Below are 18,694 nucleotides of genomic sequence, written 5' to 3' on the forward strand. Positions count from 1 at the left end.
TTTTCAGAGCTGGCTGTAGCCAAATTAACATTTGTATTGTGGAAAGCTCCACTGTTACATAGGAACGCTGAGATCAAAATGTGAAGAACAATTTAACTTTCTACATCACCTGTAATGGAAATAATAAATCACTTCTAATGATAGCCTTGTCAAGAAAATACTGAGTAGCACAATTGGTCCATTAGTCCACTGGGTTGCACACTGCTTTCTGTTTTGCTCCTGTTTGTTTATGATTTATGTTAAGACATTCAAAGGGATCACTTTTACTTATATTTTTATAAGTTTTCTGCTTTGCATTGGGAAAACGGATCTGCTCTGCTGATGGGGGATGCACAATTTATAGTAAACGTGGGGTCTTGGGGTGGTAGTCAACTAAGTTGTACTCAGAGTTGACCTATTAAAATTAATATATAACTTAGTTGTGCTCATTAATCTCAGTGGATCTACAATGGTACCTTGGTTTGCACACGTCTTGGTTTGCATAAGTTTTGGATTCCAAACATGTCAACCCCGGAAGTGCATGTCCCAGTTTGCAACCTTTTTTTGGATTACACCCCATTTTTTTGGATTATGAACTTTTTTTTCTTTTTTTTCTTTTTTTTCTTTCTTTTTTTTTTTTTTTGAGGCTCCATTGGCGAAAGCGTGCCTTGGGTTACAACCTGTTTTGGTTTACAAACAGACCTCCAGAACGGATTATGGTTGTAAACCAAGGTACCACTGTACTCAAAATAGAGCTGAATGTCACTCTAAAGCTCAATCTAGGCAGGATGGTAGTGTTGGTAGATGGTTGACCACACCTGGGAAATAAGTGTTCAGACCTTTTTGAATAGATTTCCACTCCTTGAGGGTCAAATTCACAGACTGGAGGTGCTGTTAGATGCAGCACTGGATGGCTCTGTGTGCAATTCTACGTACAATTCAAAGGACTGGCTTTAACATAATCTATAAAGCCCTGTGTAGCTTGGGATCAACTCTGAAACAATGCATCCCCTGATGCTATCTGAGATGGTCATTGTCCTGAGTTCTCCCACCAGATGAAGAAAAGGAGGTGGAGAACAGGAGGACAGGTCCTTTTCTGTGTTGGCACCCTGCTTGTGGAGCACACACCATCGGACTGCACACTTGGTGCCTATAATGAGTTTTTGGCACTAAGGTGGTGGTGGGGGACAACATGTTTATCTGCACAGATGTTTTAACTTAGCATATGTTGTTCTGTTGTTTTATTCCTTGCTGATTTTAGGATCGTAGCTGGATTATTTTATTCTGCTGCTGTTCTATCTTAGCATGTTTTCTATTCTTAAAATGCCAGCCACTTCCTAAGTCTCCTTGGTTAGGTGGGCTAGAAATACGTTAATGTAAATAAATCTTTCTGTTAAAAGACTCGCACTTCCTAAGCAGTTCAGCGTGAGAATGCAGATTAATTTAGTGATCCTCCAACTGTAAATTGAGATATGCATTTGTGATCTTACAGGAAGGTCTCTTACTGAACAGGAATTTTGTGGCTAAAACCTCATGGCACGTTTTGGAGAAGAGTGGTGTTGCAAGAGACCCGTCCTGTGGTTTTAATCTCTATTGTTTAACATGGTTTTCCAAAACAGTTTTAACAAGGAACAAAGGAGCCCCTGTAAAGAAACCTGGGCACAATCTACCAGACACTTCTCCTGTATCAAGCTCCATTGACGTGAATGGGAATTGTGCAAGACCCTGATAAGAGACTTAGCTGCCTTTGGTTCTTTCCCTCCCTCAACTATCACTGAGCAGGAGTCATTTTATCAGGATACTGTGAAGGCTGAGGAGGGAAGTAGGGCCATTCTCAGTGTCAGTTCAGTTCAGCTGACAACACACCATAGCTGTCAACCGTCCCTTATTTGGCAGGAAACTCCCTTATCCCAGCACCGTGTCCCTCTGCTGTCCCTTATTAATGTTGTCCCTTAAATTTCCCGGGTTTCAAAGGAAGCAGCTCCTCTCCCTCCCTCCCTGCTGGCCAGGGAGGCTCCAGCTGTGTTGCTTGGCTGCGTTGCTCACCCAATAAGGAGTCTAAGAATGACTGGGGGGTGGGGCTTGCATGCCTTGTGCCGATCAAATGGGCCGTTTTGCTTGGGGACTCGCCTTTGCTCAGCGCTTCCCAGTGGAGAGGTGACGGTGGTTTTCCTTGCTGCATCCCCTTTGCCGGGTTGCTGCGCTGTGGGAACCACCACTTGAGGCTTCGTTTGGCTGCTGGCTGGGCTTTCTGCCTTTGGCTCGGAGGGGCTCAGAAGCTGAACATACCTGTGCTCTGAAAATCCCTTATTTTGGCTGTTGATCCCTTATTTCCGAGGCTGCTGGCCCCTTATTTTCAAATCTGTAAGTTGACAGCTATGCAACACACTTATTTTTGGCTCCTCCTCTCCCAGAACTATTTCCCTTCCAACTGGTCATTCTAAAAAACTTCAAGATGTTTAAGAACAAATGCCTGAGTTTCCTCTTTCCTCCTCCTTCCCTATCTCTTTTTCTTTTGGAGGCAGACTGTCGATTTTAGTGAGCTGTCTGGGAGCCTTTACAGCTAAAGAGTTGCTTTAAATAAATATGTGCCAAGAAGGACTGACAATTCTAATTTTCCTGGTAGGCTGTACTGATGGTTGGTGGCTTTGACTAATACTTTGTTCATACGCCTACTGGGTTTATTTATCTTTTAATTAGCCGGCAAAAGAGAACCATAAAACCAATACAAAACAGATTAAAGACATCAGAAACAAAAGCAATTATTGTACCAACAGTAAAAATACAAAAAGCAGTAGATATAAAATAAGCTAAAACTGGATTTTTTAAAGACCAGCTCCTTGTTTAATCACATAGATTAAGGATAGGTCAGCTTGGTTCTCATCTTGGTTCTGTGTCTGTCTTTTTAGGGAGCACGAAGAGGTCGAATTGATGCGTTTGTGCAAAGTTTGGACAAAAACTTCATGGTTCCAGTAGGTGGTGCTATCATTGCTGGCTTCAGTGACTCCTTCATACAGGAGATCAGCAAAATGTACCCAGGTATATAGTTTTTAAATGGATTTTTCTTCAGGAAACAACCCTGAAAGAAACTCAAATAGCTTATTCTCCCTAATGAGAAAAGAAATGATTTATATCTTATTTCTCTCTTCCCCACCCCAGGAAGAGCTTCAGCCTCTCCTTCATTAGATCTTCTCATTACATTGCTGACCTTGGGCACAAAGGGGTATCAACAGCTGCTAAAAGAAAGAAAGGTAATATTTCAAAATTAACTGATGGCAAATTACATCTTAAGTTGTAATAAACACGTAACAAACATTTTTGGAGCCTCAGCTGCAGTAGGCACATGAAGCTTTCTTGTTTGGCCTGTAGCTATGTCTTTGTTGTTGTTTTTAAATGGGCTGACTACCAGGGCTCTCTTTTCTCAGTACAGTCGTACCTTGGATCCCCAAAAACCTTGCAAGTCGAACGTTTTGGCTCCTGAACGCCACAAACCCAGAAGTGAGTGTTCCAGTTTGCGAACGTTCTTTGGAACACGAACGTCCAGTGCAGCTTACGCAGCTTCTGATTGGCTGCAGGAGCTTCCTGCAGCCAATCGGAAGCCGTGCCTTGGTTTCCGGATGTTTAGGACGTCGAACGGACTTCCGGAATGGATTCCGTTCGACTTCCGAGGTACCACTGGATATTTCCACAGTGGGCTGGTATGCATGCAAAGTTTATCTATAGTTCAGCACTACAGTGGTACCTCGGATTACATATGCTTCAGGTTACAGACTCTGCAGACCCAGAAATATTACCTTGGGTTAAGAACTTTGCTTCAGGATGAGAACAGGAGCAGCAGCAGCAGGAGGCCCCATTAGCTAAAGTGGTGCTTCAGGTTAAGAACAGTTTCAAGTTAAGAACAGACCTCCAGGATGAATTAAGTTCTTAACCCGAGGTACCACTGTACATGGATGAGTCTCAGTGAGGCTGGGGCATTCCCCACTCTTCTTGCTTCCTCCCATGTACAAATCAGGAATGCTTAAACCAGGAATCTTGACTTACAACAAACAATGGTAACTTGCCAATCAAACCAACTTCAGATCATGGGTTATGAAAGAAACTCAAATAGAAAATAAATGATTTCTATCTTATTTCTCTTTTCCCCACTCCCAGGAAGAGCATCGGCCTCTCCTTCAGCTTCTTTAGCAAACGTTTGTTTGTTCTAAACCAAGATTCCTTGTTCACAAATAGCACTAAGCTGATATTCTTTGAAACTAAAAGTTAACTTTGCTGAGGTCTAGGGCTGGGTGGTATCTGGTTTTCAACACCGCAATATATCCCCAGCTAAACATTGTGATAGGGACGCGGGTGGCGCTGTGGGTAAAAGCCTCAGTGCCTAGGGCTTGCCGATCGAAAGGTCGGCGGTTCGAATCCCCGCAGCGGGGTGCGCTCCCGTTGTTCGGTCCCAGCGCCTGCCAACCTAGCAGTTCGAAAGCACCCTCGGGTGCAAGTAGATAAATAGGGACCGCTTACTAGCGGGAAGGTAAACGGCGTTTCCGTGTGCGGCTCTGGGTCGCCAGAGCAGCGATGTCACGCTGGCCACGTGACCCGGAAGTGTCTCCGGACAGCGCTGGCCCCCGGCCTCTTGAGTGAGATGGGCGCACAACCCCAGAGTCTGTCAAGACTGGCCCGTATGGGCAGGGGTACCTTTACCTTTACCTTTAAACATTGTGATATACCAATATATCACAATGTCTGAAATAAGGATGGAGCTATGTAGAGGCACTGTTTTTCTCGCATCAGGATTTTTGCCAGCACCTTTTCTTGTGATTCACTGGCCCCTGCAGGAGACAGGGGAGAGCTGAGCCAGCAGAGTTAACAGGGGCTGCAAAAACCGAGAAAAGCATTGGCTGGCTTCCCGGTTTTTCCCTCATTGTGATTTTTGCATAGCACACAAACACACATACACATCGTGATTTGGGTTATATTGCCAGGTCAAAAATTATATGGCCTTCAAACCGGTTTTGGACGATATATCACCCTGCCCTTCTGAAGTCTGCCACGAGAGCCTGGAGCTTTGCTCAGGCTTGTCCATGTAGTTCTAAGCCATGGTTTAGCATTACATTCTGACCAACCTGGTGCCTTCCATCCTGGAAGCTGCCGGTTGGTCCGCATGAGTCACAACCTTTAAAGCCCAATACAGCCTAAGACCCTCGTACCTACGGGACCGCCTCTCCTGGTATGTCCCACAGAGGACCTTACGGTCTTCAGAGAAAAACATCTTGGAGGTCCCGGGCCACAGGGAGGTTATGTAGCACCCTGCTTGTGGTTAACGCTTAGCTGGAATGAAATATTCAACACAGCAATAGAGAAATTAAAATAATAATTTATTTGTCAGACAAATAAATGAGAGGCACAGTGGTATATGGTTACCAAGCTCTGGCCTGGTCTCCTGCCATTATGGCCAGCACTTATATTCCCTCAGCCCAGCCCCCTTGCTCCTCCTTTGGCTGCCTCTGTCCAATCAGCCTGGTTGAATTTCCTATTGGCTGATTGCTATAACCAATCCTAAAAGATACACCCATTTCCTATTGCCTTTTATGGGATACAAAAAGCTATATATTCTTCTATCTATAAATGACAAATAAGTAGTCATATATCTTACATTTGTCTCAACAAGGAACCTTAATTACCAGCTCACCTCTTGCCCTCCTTGCCCTATTGCCCTCCAAAACAGATGGTTAATAGTTTTTAAATTTTTATCTTAAACAGATGTCAGAGATCTTGGGTTCACATTCTCATGCATCATCAATGAAAGATCTCCTTTTTGGAGGTCTTTAAACAAAGGCCTGACAACCATATGTCAGGGGTGCTCGATGGCGTCTCCTGTCTGGCAGGGGGCTGGGCTCATCTGCCCCCCTGGTCTCCTACAGCAATATGACTCTATGAAATAAGAATTTAACATTTCTTTCTTTCTAGATCCTTTGCATAATTACATTTAAGCCAGTATATTTCATACATTATCATAGATAGCTTTTTAGAAGAATAAACCTTCTCAAAGGAAAGGAAGGACCAGTTTACAGCCTCAAAATAAAATTTACACTCCCCTTCTCCAGCCAGTTGCTTTCTTTTCCATTTGCTCTTGGCCTTTAACCTTAGGAAAATATGGCTCAAGTTTAATGGGAGGCACATGGTTTTATTTTACTATTTACCAACTATTAATTATGTAGGGTCAGTGTAACCTTGCTCTTCAGCCTGTAATTCCCTTTGACTTTGAGAATTGTTTTCTGCTATAAATCAGGGGGCCCCCTTGTCCAGGAGGATAAACATCTTGCCAAAGTACTTAGGCAGCTGGTCTTCTGCCTGGCATAAAACATTTGAAAATCTTTAAGCTCATTTTAAAATACAGACCCTAATCAAACTATAAGCCTTGATAAAAATGCAGGCTATGATTAGATGCCTCATTTAGGCTGGCCTCGACCAGAGCCAGGGCTTTTTCGGCTGTGGCCCCAATCTGGTGGAACGCTCTGCCACAAGAGACTAGGGCCCTGCGGGACTTGACATCTTTCCACAGGGCCTGCAAGACAGAGCTGTTTCCCCAGGCCTTTGGCCGAGGCACAGTCTGCCCCCCTCCTTCTGTAATCCTCATAGAACGCTAGCCCAATGGTTGCCATTAATTTGATTCTGAATTGATTTTATAATGAATTGATTTTAGAATGTATTTCAATTAATTGATTGTGATTTTATGTAAATTGTATTACTTTTACTGTTGTTAGCCACTCTGAGCTTGGCTTCAGCTGGGGAGGGCGGGATAAAAATATTTTTTTTGTATTATTATTATTATTATTATTATTATTATGGCTGTGGGTGCAGTGGTGGTCCTGACACCCCATTGAGCCCTTCCATTCTGTTTGGGGTTTGAATTATGGTCTTAGACTGTAATAGTTTAGACATACCCAAGACCACCCAATAATATTTTTCTGATAATAGGATTACCTAGCCCTCTAATTTCAAATTTGCAAGTATCTTTTTCCCATGCTTGCCTTGATTTTTTGACACCCTGGTTTATCTGCATTAAGTGCCCCTGACTGCAACCTCAAATGAAACTGTGCTAGGGTCTATGTGAGACCGTTGGGAAAAGAGAGCTGGATGTTAATGCAGGATGTAGTGGACATGTCTTGATCACAACATGTTTGAGGAATGGGACCTTGCAGCAAAAACTGCAAGCAACCACCCAGCACTTCCCTGCCAGAATTGATGAGAGTAATTCAGGAGCATCCCTGCAAACCACCACCAAGTCTTGCAGTTGAGATGCCATCACCTTGTGATGAATGAGGCTGCAACAAGGCCTAATAAGATCAATGGGGTATGATTTCCCTTATTGATTCCTAGCTAAAAATAATCAAACAGGTCCACAAGCACAGTCTCAGTGCAACAACCAGCCCTGCGCAGGGGGGAAAGAACTGTGAGTGTTGTGATGCACTTGAAGTTGCAGAGGGACTAGTTGATCAACAACCCATTAATCACACCACAACATCTTTAAACTCTAGGCAACACAAAAACGACAATTGGAAGTACAATTTTAATTTGGCATCCCCGCTGTGTGTCTCGCTCATAACAGAATCTCCTAAATTTGTTCCTATCTTTGTAAAACTACTAAGACGAGACCCTGCTATATGCGTGTCACTGCCCTTTCTTGGACTGCAACACTTCAGGGAGTGTGTTTGTATGTGGGAGAGGGTGCTTAATAAAGTGGTTCTCAAGCATTGGGGTTTTTTAAGGGAGTATTTTTAGGCTAACAAAACTTGGGACATCGAAATACAACTGGGACCTAGAGGAAGAAGAAGAAAACAAAATGGTAGCCGAATTATATTTGCAAGGTTTCCTCTGCTTTAACTGAAGTGCATTTGTGGAAATCTGACTAATCTCTAATAATTGACCTGAATTGGCAGTACATCAACAAATACTGCATCATTGCTTTCCCCCCACTCTAGCGTGATGTGGGAGATCTTCTGATTTGCTGATGTAAGGGATTCTTGACAAATGCATGTTACTTCAGTTCTCGCATCTCTGAACTCTTGAATATTTAATATATTATTTTATTGTTTTGCAAGCTTAGAGCTATTCTTGTGTTAGGCAGAAACAAAGTGACTTGCTGCTACCTAAAATAGAAGCCTCTCTAATTCATGCCTAAGACGCCTGTGCCGTTGTGCGGTTGCTTTGTGTAAGCAAAACAGAAAAATTCCAACCTGTGGCCTGCAGACAAATGGTTGAACATGACATGTGGTGCTGCCTCCTCATTTGCTGCTGCAATAAGAATGTCAAGATATACTGTGTTCAGGTCGGTAGTTTCTTAGCAGTGCATGTCACAAGATATAAATAAGATAAGTGCCATGTGAATCTAGAGTACCCCACATGCGTGCATGTACGAAGGAAGCCACTCTCTACATCACGGCATGATTCACTGCTTTGATCTTAACTCCTCCCAAAGTGTGTGTGTGTGTGTGTTGGGATGTGAGGAAAGCTGATGTCAATTCTGCTGTGGCCGCATCAGATGGGATGGGATCTGTCAGTCACTCCTGCTGAAAACGCATGGCAGATTTCGCCACCATACTCAGAGGAGGCTGCCTATTTCATCTCTGCATGAGTCATTGTACAGTGGTACCTCGGGTTACATACCCTTCAGGTTACATACGCTTCAGGTTACAGACTCCGCTAACCCAGAAATAGTACCTTGGGTTAAGAACTTTGCTTCAGGATGAGAACAGAAATCATGCTCCGGCAGCGCGGCAGCAGCAGGATGCCCCATTAGCTAAAGAGGTGCTTCAGGTTAAGAACAGTTTCAGGTTAAGAACGGACCTCCGGAACGAATTAAGTACTTAACCCGAGGTACCACTATACAGAGTTTGCTTCCTTTGAACCAGGAGGCACAGGCAAGATCAGTGACTCGTGTTGAAGAAGCAGGGAGGGAAGTTCCTGCAAGGGCAATATGTTCTTCCTCTTACATGTTGAAGGTAGTCAGAGAAGAGGGAAATAAGCGCCAATCTTTAATACAGAAATGTTGAGACTAGTCTGGCCAGTGGCCTAGGTACCAGCAGGAACAGCTAATTTGTAATTGTTCCAGGAAAGTCCCACCTTGGGATGAAATGAAGTGAAATTCCTAATGATTCTTCACAAGTATACTATTACCATTTAAAAATGAAAACAATTGTACTGTTCCAGTCCACATGCACACAGGTTTCAAAAGTCAGTCTATACTTCTATAAAGTTGAGGGTTAGATTCATAGTGTCAGTACTTAGGGTTGTATTGAATGTAGAGCTGTGGCTAAGGTTCTGTCAGCACAGATTTTGCTTGTGCAATGGATCTTTCTCCTCACACCATCCCGAAAAACTATTCTGTTCTGGTGTTTTCTCAAACCTTCCAAAGAATATCTGGGGACAGCATAGAGTACCCTTGAGGAGAGGAGGAAGAAAGTCCCATTGCACTAGCAGGAATTAATGTGCTGGCTTCTGCCAGTCAGCTGAATATGGACCACAGGTACTAAGGTTCATTTTGAATTGTTGGGAACCACAAATAATTTGGCTTTGGTAGATGACAAAGCTCAATGAAGACCATGTATCTTTAAAAATGATTAATATGTCACTCATTTGTTAATGCTTTAGTTAATGTAACAAATAAAGAATTAGATGCTAACGATTTTGGTGAAGAAGCAAATCTAAGCAACTCAACCATATATTTTCACTGAAAAAGTAGTTCTGCTCCATAAGCATTATTTTCTAAATGTTGTGAATCAGTTTCTTGTTTCAGATTTGTTGTAGAAATAAGAACTATCACCTTGCTTTTCTTTAGTGTACTTTGAATGTGTGTGTTCCTGAATGGTAAAATTTAATAGTGGTGGTTTATTGCCTTTTGCTGTGTGAAAGCTGAGGCACAGCTATTATGTTCTCAGCAGGAGCTATTTATAGCTTGACATTGAGTGCTCTTTTCTATATTGGTTCCACTACACCTGCTCAAAAAAAGAAGCCAGGCTATTAAAAAAAAATCAGAATAATTTCCTCCCTTTTCTTGCCTTATCCTCATGTCAAATCTTATTGCAGGTTATTTGAGCTCGCATCAATAAAGTGCCTAGCCAGTGTCTTGCAGAGGGGAGGTTAATCTCTGCAGCAGAACCTGATAGCTCGGCCCAGATTCCTCCTCCCTCTGCGTGACGCAAAGGAACATGTTTCATGCTCTCCACCTCCGTGAGCGATAAATGGATCCATGACAGCCTTTTGCAAGGCCAGAGAAAGTGCTGGAGGCTTTCAGTGCTTTTGTAATACTGTTGACAAATAAACAGGCTGCCTAGGGGCTAGGGAGTGTTTGCCCTAAGGCAGCACCCATCCCCTAAAATGCCAATCTGTCCTTCTCCCATCCCTGTTATAACCACCCATTTTGCTCCACTTCTGAGCAGATAGTTGCATGCAGGTATTGCTAGCCCACCTAGCCTTACCCACTGTACTGCACTGCCTATCTTAGTAGTTTCATGAAACAGTGGTGCAGTGGAGGAGCTGTGTAGTGCTTTTCAGCAGGCTTTTCTATCAGTAATCTGTCTTGTCTGATTGAGATGACGCAGGATCCAAACTCCCCACTTGTCTGTGTGGAATAGTCCTTTCACACCTGCACAGGTGGAGAAAGATCATTTCCTTCCAGCAGCCACTATTATGGTAGTGGTAGGGCGATACCTGAGAAGGAAGCAGAAAATACCCTATTGGTAAGTAAAGCGCCTGTCCATTGCACTTTGGATCCCAACCATTCATTTGCTGGGGGGGGGGGTTCAAGCTCCACTTAAGATTTTGGAAAGTCTAGTTAGATGAAACACTAAACCATGTCCACTCTTAAGCTGAAGTGAATGATTACAGATGAAAGAAAAAGAAAACCTCACATGTCTAGGGCTTTGTCTGCCCACTGGGAACTTCCATTCACACAAATCAAGCACAGGCCAAACAGCACTGCTCCAGAAGCTTATTATATATTAAAATGTATGCCACTTTATGGAACCTTCAGGTCCCATAAAGCAGTATACAATTATATTAAAGAATGGAACAAGCGCAACATTTTTAAAAGGATCAGTACAATTAAACTGCAATCAGCAGAAAAGCCGCATGACACGTAAACATGCAAAGAAAACAAGTTAATTTAGACCAGTGCTTTTTTTCTGGGGGGGGGGGACGCAGGGGTATGCATACCCCTAAACATTTTGTGAATCTCAGTTTGGCCTCATTGAGGGGCAGTATTTCAATGACGCGGGTGGCGCTGTGGGTTAAAGCCTCAGCGCCTAGGGCTTGCCGATCGAAAGGTCGGCAGTTCGAATCCCCGCGGCGGGGTGCGCTCCCGCTGCTCGGTCCCAGCGCCTACCAACCTAGCAGTTCGAAAGCACCCCCGGGTGCAAGTAGATAAATAGGTACCGCTTACCAGCGGGAAGGTAAACGGCGTTTCCGTGTGCTGCGCTGGCTCGCCAGATGCAGCTTTGTCACGCTGGCCACGTGACCCGGAAGTGTCTCCGGACAGCGCTGGCCCCCGGCCTCTTGAGTGAGATGGGCGCACAAACCCCAGAGTCTGTCAAGACTGGCCCGCTCGGGCAGGGGTACCTTTACCTTTTTACCTTTATTTCAATGAGTAGGAAAATGAGAGTACCCCTAAACTTTTTTTTAGGAAAAAAAACACTGATTTAGATTAGAGGCCCACCAGTCTTGAAAAGGTTAGTGGCAAAGAGGTTAGACCGGCCTCTCAAGGGATCTATTTCCAGAATCTAAGGGTCACAAAAGCAAAGCCCTGCCCCACTTACTTGCCACCCAGAGTATCATGGCAAACTAAGGCCCAGGGGCCGGATCCGGCCCTATCACCTTCTAAATTTGGCCCACGGACGGTCCGGGAATCAGCGTGTTTTTACATGAGTAGAATGTGTCCTTTTATTTAAAATGCATCTCTGGGTTATTTGTGGGGCAAAGGAATTCGTTCTTTTTTTTTCTTCCCAAAATATAGTCTGCCCCCCCCCCAAGGTCTGAGGGACAGTGGACCGGCCCCCTGCTGAAAAAGTTTGCTGACCCCTGCACTAAACCATGGTTCGCATTATGAACATGCACCAGGCACAAGATTCTGGGTCTCTAATCTTGGCATATGGGGAAAGCAGGAAGGCAAAGAGAAAGCGTTGGATTCTGTTTTGTGGTCCATTGGTTTGCCCTTCATCTAGATAGGCAAACTTTGCCACAAAAAGCAATTAGAAGTTTCTAATCTTGGCACAAAAAAGGAATGGAAAGGGGAGGGGGAAGCAGGTGACCCCAAAGTTCATTCTCATACTGCCAAACCATGGCTTCTCAGTACATCAGAGTAGCATATGGTTCTGTTCTAACAAAGAGTTAGCCAAATTCTCCTGAAAATAACTCACTCAACATGTCTACTCACTCGAACTGTGTAACATGGGACACACACACACACACATTTGAGACATCTGTTTTCTTTTGTGTGAAAACTGCAATTTGTGAATATCTCTGGGTTACTGGTTATTGAAATCCATCCTCAGTTATACCCGTTTGAGAGCTGTGGATATGCCACACATTTTGGAGCTAACTCCCCCCCCCCAAACGCTGCTGATCTAGCATAAAGCATTGTTTTACTTGCCTTTTTAATCTAATCTCTTCACTTCCCCCATTGGAAATTTAGCTGGCATTTTAGTGCTTAAGTTGTTCAATACTCTTCTAGTATGATAAGATCCTTTTGTGTCTTGAGTTAAATATAGCACTTGCAATGTAGAAAAATCAATGGAATTCGGTTACATTTCTCTTAAGTAAAACTTGTGTTTGGAGTCCTCGTAAATTCCTCACAGAGTAGCCAGATTTTCTAATAGAGGTTAGATATGGATTTGGCCTCACAAAAAGTATAGCCGAATATATGGCACTACTAATTTATTGTACGGTAAACTGCTTAGTTAGCTGCTTGTAAGATCTAGACGCGTATTAAAATAGGGGGGGAAATAATTCTGAAAAGCAGATCATTTAATAAATCACGGGTGTTTACTGTTTCGTTCCCCCTTGTTTCACCATGTCACTTCAGTCAGCCAGCCACAATTAATTAATAGCTTTAATGCCCTGGTTTTAAATTAGCTGGTTTTACTGCTGCAAAAAGCTCCTAAAAGCTCAGCTCTGAAAGCTGCTTTGTTTGGGCTTCCTTGTGGTAGTCTTGCTTGGGGGATTAGCCAAGGGGTGAAGATTTCTGCCAAATCCACTATCCATGGCGTGTATATTGTTCCTGGGCTTTTGTGAGGAGTTGGACATGGGTTGCTCTTCAATCCTCATAACATTGGATCTGCGAGAGGAGGCTGATCTAATCCCTGCCCTGCCTCCAAAATTTTTCATGCCACTACACTGACTGAGAAATTACCATATTTTTCGCCCTATAGGACGCACTTTCCCCCCTCCAGAAATGAAGGGGAAATGTGTGTGCGTCCTATGGGGCGAATGCAGGCTTTCGCTGAAGCCTGGAGAGCGAGAGGGGTCGGTGCGCACTGCGCCCCTCTCGCTCTCCAGGCTTCAGGAAGCTCTGCGCAAGCCTTGGGAGCCCGCAGGAGTTCCCACCGGGCTCCCAAGGCTTGCAGACAGCAGCCTGCAGCCCGAAACCTGGGGAGCGCAGCGGAGAGCGCCCCGGGCTTCGGGCAGCTCTTCGCAAGCCCTGGGAGCCCGGTGCGACTTCCCGCCGGGCTCCCAAGGCTTGTGGACAGCAGCCCGAAACCCGGGGAGCGCAGTGGAGTGCGCCCCGGGCTTCGGGCAGATATCCGCAAGCCTTGGGAACCCAGTGTTCTGGGGGCTGGGGTCAGGGGAAGCTTGGGCTTCCTCCGCCCCAGCCCCGCGCCTGGGGGGAAATATTTTTTTTTCTTTATTCCCCCCCCCAAAAAACTAGGTGCACCCTATGGGCCGGTGCGCCCTATAGCGCGAAAAATACGGTAATTTGATTTGAACTCAGGACTCATCCAGACTTCCTTTTGTGCTGTGTTTCTAAGCACAGGTCTGTGTCCTAGTATTTCTTTTCTTTTCTTTTCTTATCCTGGTGCTTTCCCCAGGAAAATCCGTGTTTTGCTGCTAAATCAGAGCAAACAGCAATTGGGTTTTCTGCCGTTTGCTCTGATTCAGTGGTAAAACACAGATTTCCCGGGGGGGGGAGCACCTACTTTGGGATACAAGCTTTATTTGGGACCAACTAAGTTCCCCTGGTCTTTGGCTACATCCTTCCAGCTGGTCCCTGTAAAATTTTAATAATTTATTATTTATACCCCGCCCATCTGGCTGAGTTTCCCCAGCCACTCTGGGCGGCTCCCAATCGAGTGTTAAAAACAATGCAGCATTAAATATTAAAAACTAATAATAATATTAATAATAATTCCTGCAAAAAGATGCAGGAAGACACTGCTGTTGGTTTCCTCAATGCTGTTTAATTAGCCAGCAGCCCCTGATCTTTGGCGACCTCAAACCTGCTTGCTGCTGCTTTTGTTTTAACGGATTAATCTAAATATTAAGTAGGAAATACTTGGTGGCAAACTTGAAGACACGAATTTCCGGTGAAGAATAGCCAAAAAAGAACTAAAAGCAGTTGGTCCCCCTTCTCTCCCCCTAGGAAATGTTTTCCTACCTTTCGGAGAATGTGAAGAAATTAGCGGAAGCTTACAACGAGAGGTTGCTGGAAACACCTCACAACCCCATCTCCTTAGGTAATTAGGGTGTCGTGGGATGGTTGTATCTGCAGAGAAGAAATCTGTGGTATAATAAAGCAGAGGGTGATTATATCGTGGCAAATGTGGTTTGTGACTTTCACTTCTGAACTGTCCAGGGAAGGTTTTGTTGTTGTTGTTAATGGGAATTACAGTGGTACCTCGGGTTACAGATGCTTCAGGTTACAGATGCTTCAGGTTACAGAATCCGCTAACCCAGAAATAGTACCTTGGGTTAAGAACTTTGCTTCAGGATGAGAGCAGAACTTGTTCTCTGGCGGCGCGGCGGCATTAGCTAAAGTGGTACCTCAGGTTAGGAACAGTTTCAGGTTAAGAACGGACCTCCGGAACAAATTAAGTACTTAACCCGAGGTACTACTGTATAGAAATGTTGGAAATAAGTAAATACACTGATTTCACACACCCCCATATGAATGGGACACTTAGGCATCCCTCTCTCTTTCTCTTTCTCTTTCTTTCTTTCTCTCTCTCTCTCTCTCCTTCTCTCTCTCTCTCTCTCTCTCTCTCTCTCTCACACACACACACACACACACACAGAGAACACTTTTCCAAAAATTTCTACTGGTGTTTGCTGTAGAAAGGAATTACTATAAATTACAGTAACCTTGTTAACTTGTATTTTCAGCAATGTCACTCAGAGAGCTAGATAAACAAAGTGGGACAGCTATCACGGAGCTTGGATCTATGCTTTTCACCAGACAAGTGTCTGGCGCAAGGTAAGTACTTCTGTCAACGCCTCCGATTCAAAAACGCATTGAAGCAAATTTTCCGGGAGCAAGCCTCACTTCAGTTGGAGCCAGTCTCAAAACTGACCCAAAAGATAGGCAGAGGTTGGCAGGACAGAGCTTGCATGCAACTTGGTTCTGTGCATGTTTACTCTGAAGCAAATCCCACTGATTTCAGTGGCACTCACTCCCAGGTGAGGGCAGCTGGAACCCAAACCTCCCTTATGTGGGGCGTTGGTAGTATCCTGCCTGCAGAAAGTCGCAAAGTGTGGCATTCCAAGGGCAGGGCTGAGCTGGCCCTGGATCAACTGGATCCCAAGTTGGTCTCACAGCCAATGACTGCCAGCATTGGTGGTTGAGAGTCTGGATTGGGCCCTTAGTAGGTTTGCTTTCCTTTTGTTGTCGTTTAGTCGTGTCCGACTCTTCGTGGGCCCCTGGACCAGAGCACGCCAGGCACTCCTGTCCTCCACTGCCTCCCGCAGTTTGGTCAAACTCATGCTGGTAGCTTTGAGAACACTGTCCAACCATCTTGTCCTCTGTCGTCCCCTTTTCCTTGTGCTCTCCATCTTTCCCAACATCAGGGTCTTTTCCAGGGAGTCTTCTCTTCTCATAGGTGGCCAAAGTATTGTAGCCTCAGCTTCAGGATCTGTCCTTCCAGTGAGCACTCAGGGCTGATTTCCTTAAGAATGGATAGGTTTGATCTTATTGCAGTCCATGGGACTCTCAAGAGTCTCCTCCAGCACCAGAATTCAAAAGCATCAATTCTTCGGCGATCAGCGTTCTTTATGGTCCAGCTCTCACTTCCATACATCACTACTGGGAAAACCATAGCTTTAACTATACGGACCTTTGTTGGCAAGGTGATGTCTCTGCTTTTTAAGGTGCTATCTAGGTTTGACCTTGCTTTTCTCCCAAGAAGCAGGCGTCTTTTCATTTCGTGGCTGCTGTCACCATCTGCAATGATCATGGAGCCCTTTCTCCCTCATTAACAGGTTCTTTATTTCCTCCTCACTTTCTGCCATCAAGGTTGTGTCATCTGCATATCTGAGGTTGTTGATATTTCTTCCAGCAATCTTAATTCCATCTTGGGATTCATCAAGCCCAGCCTTTCGCATGATGAATTCTGCATATACCCGTATTTTTCGCCCCATAGGGCGCACCACCCCATAGGACGCACCTAGTGGTTTTTTTTGGGGGGGGAATAAAGAAAAAGAAAATATTCTCCCCAGGCACGGGGCTGGCGTGGGGGAAGCCCAAGCTTTCCCCGACCCCAGCCCCCAGAACAGCCTGCTATCCACAAGCCTAGGGAGCCACGCCGGTCTCCCCAGGCTTGCGGAGAGCTGTGCGAAGCCTGGGCGCGCTCTTCAGCGCACCCCAGGCTTCGGAATGCAGGCAGCTCTGCGCAACCTTTGGGAGCCTGGCGCAGAGCTGCGCGAAGCCCGGGAGTGCAGGCAGCTCTGCGCAACCCTTGGGAGCCCGGCGCGAAGTCACGCTGGTCTCCCAAGGTTTGCGCAGAGCTTCCTGAAACCTGGAGAGCAAGAGGGGTCAATGCGCACCGACCCCTCTCGCTCTCCAGGCTTCAGCGAAAGCCTGCATTCGCCCCATAGGACGCACACACATTTCCCCTTCATTTTTGGAGGGGGGAAAGTGCGTCCTATAGGGCAAAAAAATACGGTAAGTTAAATAAGCAGGGAGACAATATACAGCCTTGTCATACTCCTTTCCCAATTTTGAACCAATCAGTTGTTCCATATCCAGTTCTAACTGTAGCTTCTTGTCCCATTTCTCAGGAGACAGATGAGGTGATCAGGCACTCCCATTTCTTTAAGAACTTGCCATAGTTTGCTGTGGTCAACACAGTCAAAGGCTTTTGCATAGTCAATGAAGCAGAAGTAGATGTCTTTCTGGAACTCTCTAGCTTCCTCCATAATCCAGCGCATGTTTGCAATTTGGTGTCTGGTTCCTCTGCCCCTTCGAAATCCAGCTTGCACTTCTGGAAGTTCTCGGTCCGCATACTGCTTATGCCTGCCTTGTGGAATTTTAGGCATAACCTTGCTGGCGTGTGAAATGAGTGCAATTGTGTGGTAGCTGGAGCTTTCTTTGGCACTGCCCTTCTTTGGAATTGGGATGTAGACTGATCTTCTCCAATCCTCTGGCCACTGCTGAGTTTTCCAAATTTGCTGGCCTATTGAGTGTAGCACCTTAACAGCATCATCTTTTAAAATTTCAAATAGTTCAGCTGGAATACCATCACTTCCACTGGCCTTGTTATTAGCAGTGCTTTCTAAGGCCCATTTGACTTCACTCTCCAGGATGTCTGGCTCAGGATACCTGGCTCTTTCCTTTAAGTCACCATAATTACCCCTGAAAAGTTCCACAAGTTAGGTTGTTCTGTGTTTTATTTCTGTATTTCTGTATGTAACTTTTTTTTCCTTTCCCCCTCCCCTTTCAGGGTTGTTCCCCTTGGGTCTCAGCAAACAGTGAGTGGTTACACTTTCAAAGGCTTCATGGCCCATACAAACCAATACCACTGTGCCTACCTCAATGCTGCTTCAGCCATTGGAATGACGAAAGAAGATGTTGATGTGTTTTTGAAAAGACTTGATAAGTGCTTGAAGGCTCTAAGCAAAGGGAAGAACAATGAAAAAGGTTCCCCAGCACTGAATGAAGAAGTGGCCTCCGGTATGGAAAAGTGCAATTTAGTCGAAGAAGATGACCGAAAATAGCTTAAGGAAGATTCTTCCCAACTTAGGATGTTCAGCGTTTATATCAGGGCCATGTCATGCAACCTGCAGTACAATTAATGGGAGGGAAATAACCAAAACGTTAAGTGATGCAGGACACATTCCTGTGATGCATTAATTCCATTCAAATGAATGAAAGGTGTGCAAGTGCGCCATTGGTGCTGTTGTGCAGCTCCCATTCATTTCAGTGGGTCTTGCACTTTCCTTTTTATGTTTACACATTCGCATTTCCTTGTGAATGATAAATATTGCAGCATGGCTTTATTTTCACCTAAGAAACCAGTTCTTTGGTTAGGGAGTTTTCCTTTCTGTATAACGCAGGTTATTCAGTGATAACAGGTTATTCTCTCCCTTACGAGCTCCATTTTGCACGTGAGCCAAAATGATTTAACGGAAAACGGATTTCATTTTTAATTCACCCATATTCCAATAGGCTTTGCTTTTTTTTTTTTTTTTACTGATCAGACCTCTTACAGATGGAAGCTTTATGGGTTCCCTTCTGATGGTG

At 44.8% G+C, this 18,694-nt stretch overlaps 1 protein-coding gene and 2 long non-coding RNA genes across 4 annotated transcripts in view; all 3 read left to right on the top strand.

Annotated features, from left to right (window-relative positions):
- Positions 1 to 18,694, top strand: part of LOC309540558 — a 161,687-nt gene that overhangs the window by 54,640 nt on the left and 88,353 nt on the right. The window lies entirely within an intron of this gene.
- SEPSECS (Sep (O-phosphoserine) tRNA:Sec (selenocysteine) tRNA synthase) overlaps positions 1 to 18,694 on the top strand; it is a 41,841-nt gene that overhangs the window by 21,999 nt on the left and 1,148 nt on the right. The window contains exons 7-11 of one of the 2 annotated variants that reach the window (XM_082237441.1): positions 2,889 to 3,018; positions 3,139 to 3,230; positions 14,603 to 14,696; positions 15,343 to 15,433; positions 17,895 to 17,922. In XM_082237441.1, the coding sequence (XP_082093567.1) occupies positions 2,889 to 3,018; positions 3,139 to 3,230; positions 14,603 to 14,696; positions 15,343 to 15,433; positions 17,895 to 17,922 (435 nt within the window). Of the gene's footprint in view, positions 1 to 2,888; positions 3,019 to 3,138; positions 3,231 to 14,602; positions 14,697 to 15,342; positions 15,434 to 17,894; positions 18,611 to 18,694 lie in introns of those variants that run through there. The other variant, XM_082237442.1, reaches the window with a different exon arrangement.
- LOC309540551 lies at positions 4,317 to 11,157 on the top strand. Its single transcript, XR_014223343.1, has 3 exons — positions 4,317 to 5,269; positions 6,428 to 8,619; positions 8,864 to 11,157. It is a non-coding gene; the product is annotated as an uncharacterized lncRNA (long non-coding RNA).

Source organism: Podarcis vaucheri (genome assembly GCF_965113315.1).
Source record: "Podarcis vaucheri genome assembly, chromosome: 9".
Taxonomy (NCBI): domain Eukaryota; kingdom Metazoa; phylum Chordata; class Lepidosauria; order Squamata; family Lacertidae; genus Podarcis; species Podarcis vaucheri.